Source organism: Thalassophryne amazonica, chromosome 5 (genome assembly GCF_902500255.1).
Source record: "Thalassophryne amazonica chromosome 5, fThaAma1.1, whole genome shotgun sequence".
Lineage (NCBI taxonomy): Eukaryota > Metazoa > Chordata > Actinopteri > Batrachoidiformes > Batrachoididae > Thalassophryne > Thalassophryne amazonica.
Window position 1 is genome coordinate 89,473,425 of NC_047107.1, and position 17,518 is coordinate 89,490,942.

Genomic DNA, 17,518 nt, shown 5'->3' on the forward strand with positions numbered 1-17,518 from the left:
TCCCATTCCAAACCAGCATGACAGTATGTACAAACTGTGAACTGAACATAAGGATCAAATGTTGTTGGAGGAGGTTATGTTTTTGCCCCTGTTTTTGGTTTCACATAACATTATGATTTTTTTTGTTTTTACTGAAGATTCATTTCCTGATAAGGCAAGAAGTGATTCAATTTTCAGGTCATAGGTCAAAGGTCAAAGTCAGGAAAAACCCCTATCTTTAACATTGAATGAATTTTCAAAAATTCATACCTCCTTCAAAAAAGATCACATTTCTTTCATATTTGACAGTGTTATGTAGGATGGTATCCTTTACTGACTGACAAAGTTTGACCTGGATCTGATTCAGACTGTGGACATTTGAATTTAATATTGAAAAGCCTATTTGGTGTACATTTTGCATTATATCTCAATCAAAAGTGCCTCAATCACTCTCATTTTTTGTTATGAATTTAACTACACCTCCAAAATTGGATGGCGGTTCCAACTTTATGTCTGTTTGTCTATCTTCCAGTTATCAGTTGGAAACCAAGTGGCAAAAAGCAATGATAAATAGTGCATAGCAGAGATAATACCCTCCTCACACTAGAACACGAATGACCATGAATGTCATTCAAGCTGCTCTACTCAAAAAATGCCGCATGTTCCAAACAGACACATCAAGAGCAGCAGCAGGTGTCTGTCAGTGCCCCCCCACCTGAACAAGCCCAAGTACCCCCTGAGGAAGGAAGTGAGCAGCTGTCTGTTGAAGTAATATATTATGGAAAAAAAACATTTAAGAATAAAAAATCATTCTGAAATTTATATTAAATAAGCCTATCGCCTGTACTTATTTCAGTCTAGAGCATCAATCTTAATTGAATCTAAATTAATTTCAGTGTATTTTCAGTGCTTCCCATACAATTAACTGTCAAATCATGTTTTTCTTTTCACAAATTTGGGAATGATAGTCAAAAATATCATTAAAATGCATAGTTTTATGTAAAACAGTAACAAAATTTCCAACTAGCCTAGCAGCCAGCTATGGCAGGAGTGTGTGTGTGTGTGTGTGTGTGGGGGGGGGGGGGGGGTACTTCTATTACTGGCAGGGGCAGTATTTGGCCAATCTTGCCTCAGTAATCATGAATGAGCTACTGTGGAACTGACCAATTAGATCAATGAGTCCCAGCAGGTATTCATAAACTTGTCTGGAAACAGGCTCATCTATGCAATAAAGACTTTGGGTTCTAAAACATTTCTAGGAATCAGGTCCCCAGTATACATATTAAATGCTGCTAAAAGAATGAAAAATTGTTGAGTGACTGATCCACTAATTATTTTTGATGACAAAACAGAAAAGTTGGACAACTTTTCACGTGATTATTGTCCATCCTGACCCACAGTTATTCCTGCGAACCAAACATTGTTTATGTATCTGATTCTGTCATTGTTTCTATTTATTATTGGTGTTTAAGCATTGATTAACCCAATAGTTCAATAATAGTTTAATAATTCTGGAATAAATTGCTAAAAGATACTTCAATTCACTTTCAATGATCCTGCATGTTTGATGTTCTGTGCAATTAATACCGTTTTGACATGACACCTCTTAATGGGTGTTCCCCCACCCCTTGGAACCCCTGCCCAGTATGGAACGCTGCAAGCCCATGACGGGTAAGATCCTATCTTAAACCCTGGGACAACCCAAGGCAGGCCCAGTCACAATTACTCAACCTTGTTTCTGTGACGCTCTGACTCACTAGGACATGAGGATATGGCACCGGGGTACTGTGGTGGGGTCAAATTTGCCCGTATACCTACATGGTAGGCAGTGTATTGATCTAATTGGAGTGTTGGATCATTGTGAGGAATTGAATTGTCATATTAAGACTGGCCTGCACGTAATAATCGATATTAATCAATGCTTATCATTCATCCAATCAATCAATTTTTGCAAATTAATAATCGGCAAAAACCGTGGATGGTGTGTATGCCTGATCCTCAAACAAACCAGTCCTACCCCGCAGCCTTTTCAAGTGGGCAGCTGTCTTAAGTCATGGACCATGTCATGTTTCTACGGCTGGGATGGTTGGACTGGTTAATAATCATTTTGTGACGTTTGGATTTCAGGCATATGCAAAACATTACTGCAGAACATGTTTAATTTGTGCAAAGCACAACCTGCAGGGTAATGAGAGACCAAAACGAGGGAAATTTCCAACCCCTCAATACCCGTTTCAAACGATCCATATGGATTTTACTGAATTGAACCAATGTGAAGGGAAAAAATATTGCCTAGTATTGATTGATGCATATAGCAAACGGGTAGAGGTGTTCCCCGTTAAGCATGCAGATACTCTGACAGTTGCAAAGATACTCTGTAAAGACATAATCCCAAGACATGGGATACCTGAAACAATGTACAGTGATAATGGTACACATTTTGTAAATAAGATCACCGAACATTTGACAGAACATTTGAAAATAAATGCCAAAACACATTGTGCTTATCCTCAAAGTGCAGGTTTAGTGGAAAAAAACAAATGGAACAATTAAAAGTAAGCTCAGAAAATGTATGGAAGAAACAGGAAAAAACTGGGTTTATTGTTTGGATTTGGTGAAACTGTACATGCATATAACACCCAGCTCAGAGACTGGCCTTACGCCATTTGAAATTTTGTATGGCATTCCCTATAGAATACCAGATTTACAGAAAACAGCTGGGCCTGATAGTGAGGATGAGGGATTAGTTGATTACATGAGATGAGTATTGTCCCATAAGAACGTTATACATTCTAACGCGATACCAGACTCTCCTATTTCTGTGCAGGGCCCTGAGAATCAAATCCAGATTGGCAATTGGGTGCTGATAAAGACTATTAAGAGAAAGAACTGGTCATCTCCAAGGTGGGAAGGCCCATTCCAAGTGCTGCTAACCAACCCCACTGCAGTGAAAGTTGCAGAGAGGTCATCTTGGGTGCATCTGTCCCACTTCAAAAGACAAAGATACCTGAAAAGATCCCGAACTAGACAAGGGGAGCGACGTGTAACAGTGTCGGCTGATGGCCTATGTGCCCAGCAATGGCTGGAAGTGCGTCATAACAGAGACAGAGAGTGACCAGAAGTGAACAAAGACAAAGACCAGAGATTGACGCAGATACCAGGGTCCTGAAGCAGATGAGTAACCAGCTATAACCGAGGAGAGGCCTGTCAACTTGAACCAGGATCAGAAGCAGATGTACTACAAGCTTGAAATAGGGCACTGAAGCAGACGTGACCAGACCAGGAGAAAGAAGCAGACGAAACTGCATCTTTGAGAACGGGAGACAAGACAATCCCGTTCTATTCCTGTGCACCTGTGTTTGAAGAAAACGTCAAGAACAGGGCACAGGACAGAGTACATGACACATTATTGTACTTCCAATTGCAGCATGCTTTGCACATATTGATGATAGTACAGATTTACACACTACAGCTGAAGGCAAATAACATAAAAAGAGTTCCTGATTCCCTGAATCCCCTGCTAAACTGAACATTTAACTGTCACCTAAACCAAATTTACCTTTTGGTACAAATAAAGTAACCTTGACCTTCAGCCCCTAAGCCCAGACAAACTGAACTTTTTTGAACTGTCATCAAAGAAAGAAGACATCTTCAAGACCAGAACTGTTGTCTCTCTCTGTCCCTAGAGAAAAAGAAGGAAAAAAAACTCACGACAGAGAGAGAGGGCGAGAAATATCAACAGGTTGTTGAAAACACTGTTTTAGCTATGGAGAGCTTTGCTACCAGAGCAGGATGCAAACTACACACCCTGCTGATAATTTTGACAATTATTACTGTGATTGTGGCATTTACTGTGTGGTGGTATGAAAAAAATATATGAACCACGTTACATTTCAGACCAGAAGAAAGTGATACCTTTATTCAAATCTGGTGACAAACATCTTTTTACTAACTATAGGCCTGTGTCTCTCTACTGTCACAATTTTCAAAGATATTGGGAAAACTTTACAATAACAGATTGGATAAATTTATTCAAAGACACAACTTGCTTAATGATAGTCAATATGGGTTTAGATGCAATAGAAGAGATTAATAAACATGTGGACCAAAGGAACACGGTGATATGATTATTTGTTGACTTAAAAAAGGCTTTTGACACAATCAATCACAACATATTATTTCAAAAGATTGAGCTTTATGGGATCAGAGGAGTGGCTTTGAATTGGATTAAAAGCTATTTACAAAACCGGAAACAGTTTGTTAAACTTGGGGACTGCTGTTCTTCATATCTGGACATCGTTTGTGGAGTTCCTCAGGGTTCTGTGTTGCCACCAAAGTTATTCATATTGTATATCAATGATTTATGTAGTCTCTGATTTGTTTAGAGCAGTCCTCTTTGCAGATGATACAAACTTATTTTGTTCAGGAGATAATTTGCAACAATTACTAGATGATCTGGGATCAGAAATGATAAAGTTGAAGAGATGGTTCGATATAAACAAACTATCACTAAATTGGTCTAAAAACTAAAATAATGTAATTTGGAAACCATAAAAAGATGAACAATTACAGTTAAACATACAGGGGGTAAATACAGAACCAGTCAAAGAGAACAAGTCGATAGGTGTGGTCATTGATGACAGAATCAACTGGAAAGCACATATTCAATATAGTCAAAAGAAAGTATCAAAAAGTACGGCAATATCAAGCAGGGCAAAGCCCATTCTTGATGGTAAAGCACTACATACTCTGTATTGCACATTGACTGCACCTTACTTGACTCATGGTGCTGAAGTATGGGGCAATAACTACAAAACTACAGTACAACCATTATTCAACCTTCAAAAAAGACCATTAAGAATGATTCACAATGTAGGTTATCAGGATCATAACAATCCACTGTTTATTAAATCAAAGATTTTAAAACTCCATGACATGATTTCATTTAAGACTGTTCAATTGATGTATAAAGTATAAAAAAAAAAAAAAAAAAAAAAAAAAAAAAAAAAGCAAGTAGCTCTCAGAATTCAAGGATATTTTATGCAAAGAGAAGGAATATATAATTTAAGGGGTTTGTATCATTTTAAAATTGCGGTGCAAGGACGACCAGGAAATGCTTCTGTGTCTCTATTTGTGGAAAAAAAAATGGAATAAGCTATCTGAGAAACTCCAACGATGTCCAAATATCAATCAGTTTGAATATTTATACAAAGAAATGGACCTGATGGCTCTTCTCCGGGTCATGGTATCACATCCTGCTAAAACTGCTCACACCACTGTTGTTTTTCTGGGCTTACTAAGTGTTGTGATTTGTTGTATAATTCATCTTGCTTGATCAATGGCTCAACGGATGATTTCCACCACAGTTGATGGCTTATTGCTAGACCGTGACTATATTGCTTTATTGCTATCGGATGCTGAATTATGTCACCCCATCCAGATGGGGCAAAATGATGGTTAAGTACACTGTTTATAAGATTACTGATGTTTCTACAGTGATGATGTTGAGAATGTAGACATTAAAATTCGATAAACAGGGTGAATAATGACAGGGTTTTCTATATATCAGCAATATGATTATCAAATATTACTGTCTTTACTTTGATTTGCTGTCTCTGATTTTGTCTTTGAGCTCATTCTCCATATACACATGTATTTCAATGTGTTTCATTAATATTGCTTTCTTTGTTAATCTGAATTGCTAAAGTAGTTATATTCACTACATTGATTGATTGATACATATCTATTCACTATATTCACTGAACTGTTTAAGTAATCATTAAACTGCTCACAAGATGATCTTTGACTCAGTGAGAGGGCAGACTGTTTTGCTGAGATCATGTTTTTGCTGAGCGCAGATGTGTGTCTTTAATTAACGGATCAGCCTTGAGGGAAGAGTGGTGTGACGGGCACACTGGTTCAGGGCTGAATGTTGTTATCGAAGGACTAGGAGACTGGAGGCTTTTCATATCAACGTGAGACCAGACTCTGTGTCTTTTTCTTATTTTGTCCTATATGCTTGTTTGTAACTTTATTCAATAAATATGAGAGGCAGATGGGCGGGGCCCTTCAGAGCTAACGGGACGGTTGGTGATCAGGGTTAAGCTCGTTTGCTCTCTCCTGATCGGGAAAAGAAATTCAGTGTCTCCTGCGTGATTATTTTCTGTGTTAACTGAGTTGTTCTTTTCAGGTCCAACTCTGAACAACTCTGACAGTGCCATATATGGGCATGCAGTGGCTGCATCTGTGTCGGTGCTCCTGTTAAATTAAAGACATTCTATTTAAGATGAAAGTCGCGTGTGGACACCGCATACTTTTACAAGATTCTCTTTTGATGATGGAGTCATCCTGTCGCTTCCAAACCTGCAGTGGTTTTCTTTTAGCCACCCACAGCAAACTTCTAACTGCCTGCTCCCACAAGATTTGCGTTGGGTTGAGATTGGGTGGCGTGGGACACAATCCCTATGCAGCCCTGTACTAGGGATGCCCCCGTACACTGAAAAAAAAATGATACTTTGGATCAACTTAAAAAAACTGAAGTAATTTGTTATAGCTAAATTTTTTCAGTTTTTCACAATGTATATTTATGATTTGGTAATGTGATTCCAGCAGATTTAAACTGGAAACCACAAATTTAGTTAAATTTAGTTTAGCTGCATGTTCTCCTTGAATTGCTGTCTGTCTGAGTGGTGTCCAAAAAATGAGGTGGGCTTCATAGATAATTGGCAAAGCTTCTGGGGAAAACCTGGTCTTGTTAGGAGAGACGGCATCCATCCCACTTTGGATGGAGCAGCTCTCATTTCTAGAAATCTGGCCAATTTTCTTAAATCCTCCAAACCGTGACTATCCAGGGTTGGGACCAGGAAGCAGAGTTGTAGTCTTACACACCTCTCTGCAGCTTCTCTCCCCCTGCCATCCCCTCATTACCCCATCCCCGTAGAGACGGTGCCTGCTCCCAGACCACCAATAACCAGCAAAAATCTATTTAAGCATAAAAATTCAAAAAGAAAAAATAATATAGCACCTTCAACTGCACCACTGACTAAAACAGTTAAATGTGGTCTATTTGTTATGTGACGACGCGGGTTGAGGAGCGGACCTGCGTCTGACTGAACCCAGCGCTAAATAACCAGAAAGCGGTTCCAAAAACAAAATAATTTTATTTTTTCCCTCTTGTGCAATAATTGTGTATAACATAAAATATGGTTTGTCTGGCGGAGTGAAGGACGGCGCGCTCTCCAGCGCCCAAAGGGATCGAAGCCCGGCGCTTCTGGACTCAAGTTCACCACCAAACACCCCCCAGGTGGACACGACAAAGTGACTCTGTGAAGGATAGAAGAGGTGAGGTAAGTCAACAGCTACAACTAATATCCCTCAAAGGCACACACTATCAGCAACACATTAAGGTCTGAATTTAAGCTTTATGTAAATGAGCAGCTTCTCACAACAGGTGGAGGATCATCAGTCCGCACGCCACAGCCGTGAGAAGCGAGCTGCACAATTCTCATCAATGTTCAAATATACTGCGTAATGAAATACCAAATTACTATTAACATTTATTCAGACAATCAATCACCTCTGATGTGTGCTGACAGCATGTGTCCCTCACCCGTCCTCCTTCACAGGCACGATGTGTCAAACCCAGGCGCGGTCCTCAGCGTCTCACAAACGAACGTCACAAGGTCGAGTTCCCGGCAATTCTGCTTGAACCACTCATGGCTTAAATGCAGAACGCCATCTAATTATCTGCTTCAGCTGAAAGTCCTTAAGTCCGCACGTGAGCATCATCCACAGGTGCTGCGAGTCATTACGCCTGCACATGGACATCCTCCACAAGTGCAGCCAATAATGTTGATGAGGGTGAAGGATTCTTCTGCCGTCTCCACAGACAAAAACCAGTTTGCATACCACCTGGAGAGCAAAGAAATGAAAACAACACAAAAACATCCAGCCAAACCCCCCAACACACAACACTATTAAACATTAGGTCTCTCTCTTCTAAGTCCCTGTTAGTAAATGATATAATAATTGATCAACATATTGATTTATTCTGCCTTACAGAAACCTGGTTACAGCAGGATGAATATGTTAGTTTAAATGAGTCAACACCCCCGAGTCACACTAACTGCCAGAATGCTCGTAGCACGGGCCGAGGCGGAGGATTAGCAGCAATCTTCCATTCCAGCTTATTAATTAATCAAAAACCCAGACAGAGCTTTAATTCATTTGAAAGCTTAACTCTTAGTCTTGTCCATCCAAATTGGAAGTCCCAAAAACCAGTTTTATTTGTTATTATCTATCGTCCACCTGGTCGTTACTGTGAGTTTCTCTGTGAATTTTCAGACCTTTTGTCTGACTTAGTGCTTAGCTCAGATAAGATAATTATAGTGGGCGATTTTAACATCCACACAGATGCTGAGAATGACAGCCTCAACACTGCATTTAATCTATTATTAGACTCAATTGGCTTTGCTCAAAATGTAAATGAGTCCACTCACCACTTTAATCATATCTTAGATCTTGTTCTGACTTATGGTATGGAAATTGAAGACTTAACAGTATTCCCTGAAAACTCCCTTCTGTCTGATCATTTCTTAATAACATTTACATTTACTCTGATGGACTACCCAGCAGTGGGGAATAAGTTTCATTACACTAGAAGTCTTTCAGAAAGCGCTGTAACTAGGTTTAAGGATATGATTCCTTCTTTATGTTCTCTAATGCCATATACCAACACAGTGCAGAGTAGCTACCTAAACTCTGTAAGTGAGATAGAGTATCTCGTCAATAGTTTTACATCCTCATTGAAGACAACTTTGGATGCTGTAGCTCCTCTGAAAAAGAGAGCTTTAAATCAGAAGTGCCTGACTCCGTGGTATAACTCACAAACTCGCAGCTTAAAGCAGATAAGCCGTAAGTTGGAGAGGAAATGGCATCTCACTAATTTAGAAGATCTTCACTTAGCCTGGAAAAAGAGTCTGTTGCTCTATAAAAAAGCCCTCCGTAAAGCTAGGACATCTTACTACTCATCACTAATTGAAGAAAATAAGAACAACCCCAGGTTTCTTTTCAGCACGGTAGCCAGGCTGACAAAGAGTCAGAGCTCTATTGAGCCGAGTATTCCTTTAACTTTAACTAGTAATGACTTCATGACTTTCTTTGCTAATAAAATTTTAACTATTAGAGAAAAAAATTACTCATAACCATCCCAAAGACGTATCGTTATCTTTGGCTGCTTTCAGTGATGCCGGTATTTGGTTAGACTCGTTCTCTCCGATTGTTCTGAGTTATTTTCATTAGTTACTTCATCCAAACCATCAACATGTCTATTAGACCCCATTCCTACCAGGCTGCTCAAGGAAGCCCTACCATTATTTAATGCTTTGATCTTAAATATGATCAATCTATCTTTATTAGTTGGCTATGTACCACAGGCTTTTAAGGTGGCAGTAATTAAACCATTACTTAAAAAGCCATCACTTGACCCAGCTATCTTAGCTAATTATAGGCCAATCTCCAACCTTCCTTTTCTCTCAAAAATTCTTGAAAGGGTAGTTGGAAAACAGCTAACTGATCATCTGCAGAGGAATGGTCTATTTGAAGAGTTTCAGTCAGGTTTTAGAATTCATCATAGTACAGAAACAGCATTAGTGAAGGTTACAAATGATCTTCTTATGGCCTCAGACAGTGGACTCATCTCTGTGCTTGTTCTGTTAGACCTCAGTGCTGCTTTTGATACTTGTTGACCATAAAATTTTATTACAGAGATTAGAGCATGCCATAGGTATGCCATTAAAGGCACTGCGCTGCGGTGGTTTGAATCATATTTATCTAATAGATTACAATTTGTTCATGTAAATGGGGAATCTTCACAGACTAAGGTTAATTATGGAGTTCCACAAGGTTCTGTGCTAGGACCAATTTTATTCACTTTATACATGCTTCCCTTAGGCAGTATTATTAGACGGCATTGCTTAAATTTTCATTGTTACGCAGATGATACCCAGCTTTATCTATCCATGAAGCCAGAGGACACACACCAATTAGCTAAACTGCAGGATTGTCTTACAGACATAAAGACATGGATGACCTCTAATTTCCTGCTTTTGAACTCAGATAAAACTGAAGTTATTGTACTTGGCTCCACAAATCTTAGAAACATGGTGTCTAACCAGATCCTTACTCTGGATGGCATTACTCTGGATGGCATTACCCTGACCTCTAGTAATACTGTGAGAAATCTTGGAGTCACTTTTGATCAGGATATGTCATTCAAAGCGCATATTAAACAAATATGTAGGACTGCTTTTTTGCATTTACGCAATATCTCTAAAATTAGAAAGGTCTTGTCTCAGAGTGATGCTGAAAAACTAATTCATGCATTTATTTCCTCTAGGCTGGACTATTGTAATTCATTATTATCAGGTTGTCCTAAAAGTTCCCTGAAAAGCCTTCAGTTAATTCAAACTACTGCAGCTAGTGTACTAGCAGGGACTAGAAGGAGAGAGCATATCTCACCCATATTGGCCTCTCTTCATTGGCTTCCTGTTAATTCTAGAATAGAATTTAAAATTCTTCTTCTTACTTATAAGGTTTTGAATAATCAGGTCCCATCTTTTCTTAGGGACCTCATAGTACCATATCACCTCAATAGAGCGCTTTGCTCTCAGGCTGCAGGCTTACTTGTAGTTCCTAGGGTTTGTAAGAGTAGAATGGGAGGCAGAGCCTTCAGCTTTCAGGCTCCTCTCCTGTGGAACCAGCTCCCAATTCAGATCAGGGAGACAGACACCCTCTCTACTTTTAAGATTAGGCTTAAAACTTTGCTTTTTGCTAAAGCTTAAGTTAGGGCTGGATCAGGTGACCCTGAACCATCCCTTAGTTATGCTGCTATAGACTTAGACTGCTGGGGGGTTCCCATGATGCACTGAGTGTTTCTTTCTCTTTTTGCTCTGTATGCACCACTCTGCATTTAATCATTAGTGATTGATCTCTGCTCCCCTCCACAGCATGTCTTTTTCCTGGTTCTCTCCCTCAGCCCCAACCAGTCCCAGCAGAAGACTGCCCCTCCCTGAGCCTGGTTCTGCTGGAGGTTTCTTCCTGTTAAAAGGGAGTTTTTCCTTCCCACTGTCGCCAAGTGCTTGCTCACAGGGGGTCGTTTTGACCGTTGGGGTTTTTACGTAATTATTGTATGGCCTTGCCTTACAATATAAAGCGCCTTGGGGCAACTGTTTGTTGTGATTTGGTGCCATATAAATAAAATTGATTGATTGATTGAAATTTTCATTAGACCAATGTAAATAAGTACTTTGAATGAAGTGCACTGATATTTCACTTTTTTCAGTATAGACCGTTCGGCACCTCCTGACTGTAATTAATCTGTTACATACACATAACAGATTTTGTCGGTTTTATATGTATAACAGATTTTCTCCATTTTATACACAACAGATTTTGATTATAATGGACAAAAGTCACTGGTCCACCTGAATCCATTATATGCAAGTTTTACTGTACGTGACATTTCAGGCACAGTTTGCTAGAAGGCACTTGAGAGACTCAAGCCAGCACTTTGTTTTACTGTGTGAAAATCCTTCTCCCCTGCGCAGAGGTGTGACTAATGATGTATTTACAGAATTTAAAAAATCATGTGATTATTAAACTCCTTATGGACCTGACTGTGATAGTGCTAGCAACCCTCCAAACTGCATCCAGGTCAGAAAACTAAGGCAATCTATTTGTTCTTCATTCAAATGGAAGAGCTTTTGTCTCTGTAATGAAGGAGCTGAACCAAATGAATCAAAAGCAGCTGGTCCCTAGCAACTGCAAGATCTCAGCCATCCTCCCACTCTACTCAGGATCAGAGGGGAAAAAAGGCTCTTCTGCTCTAAGGTTATACCCTCACTTTCATTGAAACACTTAAGCACATAATCTCTCAGCCAAACATATATGATAATATGTCTGCACATAAACACAGAAGACTTGAACATAGTGTTGCTCAAGCCAACATGACATTTGTGCACACACAGAAAACACACACATTCAAAATGCTTGTGTGGCTCCATGAGGGTGCAGAGCTGATTGCTTTTCACTTTATCTCGCTACTTTATCTTGCTACTTTTCCTCTGATGGGTGGTTTGTTCAGATCCCTGTGCCAAGAGGAGTACAGGTTACTGCTATTCTTACAAAGCATGCAGTGGATTGGCTGAATTGGAAATTACTTTGTATACAACATGTGGTATTTCTTCATTATAAGCTTACTGTAGCTAAAGCTATGCAAAGCTGATAAAACAAAGCTATATTTAGTGTGGAGGAGTGTGAAGTAGCAAACCCAAATTGCTCAAGTCCCGAGCTACGTTACATATCTGAGCTGGTGAGATCATCAGTATGGCATCAATGTCTCAGTTACTCATGATTAATGAAAAGGAAGGAACACCAAATGGTATACGTTACACTACTTCTCTTCAAGCAATGCATGCCATATTTATGATATCTGAGTCCTCCTGGCTGAACGGTCACAAATCAGATTTAGGTCACGTGATATCGGATCTACCAAACAACATAAGGTTGCTGAAGATGCAGTTGCATTTGAACTGTCATCTGCAAACTCCTTTAAATTGGAAAGATAGCAATTATTGTTATGCTGAAGTTCCCCTGCTGAAATGTAGACCGACTGATTCCTCAGTTGTAAGTCACTTTGGATAAAAGGGACAGCTAAATGAATGAAACACACACACACACACGCACGCACGCACGCACACACACACGCACACACACACACACGTGACTTATAAACATAAGGCACACTGATTTTTTAAACACGGTGCTACTGCTTCATGCAACAAGATGCAAAATGTATTTAATGAGCACATTAATCACTTATAACACAAACACAGCATTAGAGAATAGACGTCAACAGGCCTGGTGTAATGTTATTGTACCAGGCAGAAATCTAAGAGTAAACTGCTTCTTGTGGCCACTGAACAGACGACCATAGGTAAGGTAAACATGAAATGTATGTAATGTTTGATACAAAGATTGCATGCAGAAGCTAACTGGCTACTTAAGTCACCGTGCCAGGCACTTCTATAGAACTTTTCAATCTGATACAGATGTTTACAGCACTTTACAATGATATCACATTCAGCTACACACTCACACACTGTTGTCTGGATGCAACCATGCAAGGCAAATTTCCTGTCTGTTTAGGGAACTGAACCTGTGATACTGTGATCGCAACACGTCCTTCTAATGTGCTTTTAGTGACATTTATACTGACTCCCAACACAGATAAAATTATTTTAGGACCTGTGATTGGACCCTCCACATACTGAAATCCATGATGATGGCCCACAGATCAGGTTTAAATTACACATGGCTGGTTCAAGTAAGACATTCATAAGTTCTTAAGCTAATAAAATTTGCAAAGCCAGCACGAGGCAGATGCAATTAACTGAAACAGAAGGGAGCTGGAATCACTGCTTAGTTCTGCCGGTGTAGATATTTTTGTCCTTTGGCCAAGGAAACCAATACTTTTTCAAATTTATTTGCTTCCCTCCAGATTTGACTGGCCACCCTGTGAATGAAGGGTGAAAAAAAAAAAAAAACATTTGCAACTTCTTTGTTGAAAGTAATGAAGGCAGCATACATGGCTGTTTATGTAACCAAATAAAACACCTCCAAAACCTTAACATATATATAGTCCATACTTTCACGTATAATGCCTGTACTGTAAAGTTTTTAACAAAAAATGGTACTTATATGATGTGACCCACTGGTGCAGATATCACTCTGGTGTTTCCACAAAAATATGAGTTACATTTTAATTTGTTTCCAGATTCCACAATCACAAGGCATTTTCTAAGAATCACTGACTTCAAAATGGAAACAAACGAAGAGTGTAGACATGCAAGATTTTCTGTCACTGCCAGCAATTGCTAAAAATGGATTTCTCTGCAAAATGTCAAGCACGGTGGCCAAGGCCAACCCCAAAGTCCAGAAACATGTTTGGCTTTCAGGCCAGTGTTTACATCTACTCCTGTGTCTCTTACACATAAACTAAGCAAGGCATTTGTCACATCCATATAAATCAAAGTGAGAAAATAAGCACAAGCTACTTTGAAATCTCGTGAGGACTTGCAGACCCTAATAAATCCTAGCCCAGTCTTAAGCATCATCTACCCAAGAGAAAATGCACAGATTTCTTTTTGAAAGTGGCGAAAAATTCTTATTAACACAAACAAGAAAAGTAGACCCAGAATGCACTGCTTCATCAACATTAACTTTTTTTAGTGAGCCAAATTTTTGGTCCTAGTGTTTACAATGCTTGACATCCACATTTTATTTTTACATGTGCCTGCGAGAAAGCTGCACAAGTTCATCCAATTTTGCAAGAGTGAGGCCATGAAGGCTTGGAAAGGAAGCGATGTTGGTTTTGCGATGTCAACAGGACACTTGTGATGTCTATGCTTACCGGTTTATTGACTGTGGCTGGATTAATGAAAGAATCAAGAAACACAAATGTGATGATGGTAATCAGCTGTTTTACTGTCATGTGGAACTTCAAAATATCAAAGAATAAGAAGCCCTGTAAAGCAAGAAGCAGCGGCAAACGGTAAGATGATGTTCTCGATGACTGATATGTGCTGCTTAAGGAAAACTACAGTAATTTCTGGACTAAAAACCGCTACTTTTTTCACACGCTTTGAACACTGCGGCTTAATTTAATTGCAGCTAATTTATGGATTTTTACAGGCTTTCACATAAGTCAAAATACGTCAATTGATGCTGTCTATTGATTAGCTGAAAGCTGCAGTTCTCATGTGGTGTAAATTCACACAGAGTATATATAGAGTATTACCTGTTCATTTTAGTGGATTGATCATCACGTCCTGAAGAAAAATTATGCACATAAAGCCTCCTAATTTTGGAAAACGACGTCTGAAAATACTTTAATTCCTTGTCGTGGCTGATGAAAAGTCCCTCTCGTGCACTTTGCGCCCCAGCTGGTCCATCAGATCAGTCAGCGGAGCCTTCCTCCCCACCCTTCCACACTGGGTCTGTCTTTGCACCACAAGTTGAAAAAGTCACAGCGCCTCATTAACCACAGACACCAGGTGATCCTGGATGCACATGATGAAATTATCTCATGATCCACAAAGGAAAAAAAAAAGAAAGGTAAAATTACTCAGTTCTCCGTGTGGAGCGGAAAAGCCGTGCGACACCGTGCGCACACTGGATGACATGCTTGTCATTATGTACATGCAATACCTTCAGGAAAAAAGCATTTACGGTACGTATTTAATTAAAAGTTAAAAAACTCTTTTTCTCTCTTTCTGTCTAACATCTTTCTGTGTAAATACCTCATGTTACAACATGGAGACCTGCGGCTTATAGACAAGTGCGGTCTATTCATGGACAATTTTTTTTTCTTTTTAAAATTGGTGGGTGCAGCTTATATTCAGGTGCGCTCTATAGCCCAAAAATTATGGTAAAATCAGCAAGATGCAGTTGTGTTGCAAGGTAGCATGTCAATTTATTTATATACGTAGTACCAAATCACAATATAAACACCCAAAGGGGCTTCACAAAGGTGAGGTCTAACCATACAAACTCCCAAGGTATGCATTTATTATTTGTTACTTAGTTTGTCCCATAAGAAGAGGAAATGATCACAGACTTCAGTTATCTTCCTGAAAGGGCAATCTGCAGACCTTTGGACTTTAATGTCACACGGTTGGGTTGCACTTCTCCTCAGAAGCATAAATAGGAAAGAGGGCATAAATCATACTGACATCCCCAGCAGGCACTGGCTGTGTCTTCTTCTTTGGCAAAATTTCACTGACAGAAATGACATGGCAGCACAACATCTACCCATGTGAAAGTCACACAGTATATCAGTCTTCCATAAGGAAATGTTTCCTGACACCATATGCTGGCTTAAGACCTGCCCAACCACTGGTGCCAGTGCAGCAGCTCAGCAAAGAACAACTCAAACCAACAAGACAGACACAGAGAAAAGACAGACAAAGGTGAGGAAGTAGGGAAAGTGGAGTTGGGTTGAAGTTTTGGTCCTGAAGCACAGACAAACACAAAGACAGATCAAGGTGGTGGTGATCAGGCATTAAATACCAGAGCAGGTGACGGGATGTTTCCTTTGGGACTGGTGACTATGCTGTTTTTGGTGCTGTTTGTCTGAGGCTGTGCAGGAAAGAAGAGGGAGGAGAAACAAGTGTTAAAAACAGTGAGGTGGGCTTTGTCATTGTATGTGCATACGCTGGTGTAATAAGATTTAATTTTGCACCAATGTCCTTGGGAAACCAATGTGCCCTTTTCATTTTGGGTTTTGTGATTTGACACTGTGGTTTGCCCTTCCTGAAAAGGCAAATTTCAAGTAAGAGCACTGTCACACCTTGACGATTTAGTCAACGTATGTAGACCGTATAAAAAATGCTGGCATACTCTGGCATATGTCTAATAAGTTATGCAGCTGTCACACCATGACAATTTAGCCAGCGTATGCTGACAGACCCACCGAGTGGTTTTCTTTGGTACTGCATGGTGTGATACGTGTCGGGATAGTTAAGTCTGGTTTGGTCTGTGTTTCCACCGCTGGCAGAACCTTTTTATTTGGCAGGTGGTGCACGTAAATATTGACCAGTACATCATCAAGCATGCTCATGCTTGCATGTGCCTTGGCCAGTTCACATGTAGGCCAAACAGAGTAATTTAACATTTTTTTAATTTTATTTTATTTTTGTATTGGTGGACCTTGGGATTTATTTTCATCGCGGGAATAATCGACTGATGGCTGTGATAAATGCTGACGTAAATGAATGAGGCGCTGTGACAGTTGTTCAGCCAATCAATAGACAGCATCACTGGACGTATTTCAGCTTATGAGTAACTTACAAGAAACGTGTGCCAACAATCGCATAACTTCCCTACAACTTATGGTCTGCATATGTGGAACGTATGAGTCATACACTGGCATACATCAAAAATATTGTGCATGCCCAAAACCTTTCGATATACTCACCCTATTACAACGTATATCAGCATGCTTGCTTAACTTATACAAAGCTTACCCATAAATGATTAGACGTATACCAGCTTTTTAATGCAGTTGGCATACGCTTGCTAAATCGTCAAGGGGTCACGGGGTATAAGAATTAGAAACAGAATTAGGTTTTACATCAGGACTAATTCAGTTTACAACCAAATATAAAGCTAAATTAAAGTGAATTAAATTACTGTGAAAGACTCAGATGGCAGAAATTACAAAATTACATTTTCCTATTTAGAATTTGATGCCACCTGTATTTTACAAAAGTCTGAATTTAATTTACATATATTCTGAAACATTAACCAATGGCATACTTGGGACACGCTTTTAACATGCAGCTACATCCATGATGTCACTTGGACCCTGTGTTTGTTTCACATAGTATTTGTTCAAAATTCACCTGATACACCATAAATCATGGTGTATGAACTTTTCAGAAAGACACTGATGTCACTGCAGCACCTTTTCAGGCATCTT

The 17,518-nt window shown here is 39.5% G+C and overlaps 1 protein-coding gene across 22 annotated transcripts in view; it reads right to left on the minus strand.

The window, feature by feature from the left end:
* Positions 1–17,518, minus strand: part of camk2b1 (calcium/calmodulin-dependent protein kinase (CaM kinase) II beta 1) — a 210,596-nt gene that overhangs the window by 48,636 nt on the left and 144,442 nt on the right. For all 22 annotated transcript variants that reach the window (XM_034170826.1, XM_034170847.1, XM_034170842.1 and 19 more), the window contains one exon: positions 16,108–16,176. In XM_034170826.1, coding sequence (XP_034026717.1) covers positions 16,108–16,176 — 69 coding nt within the window. The remainder of the gene's footprint in view (positions 1–16,107; positions 16,177–17,518) is intronic.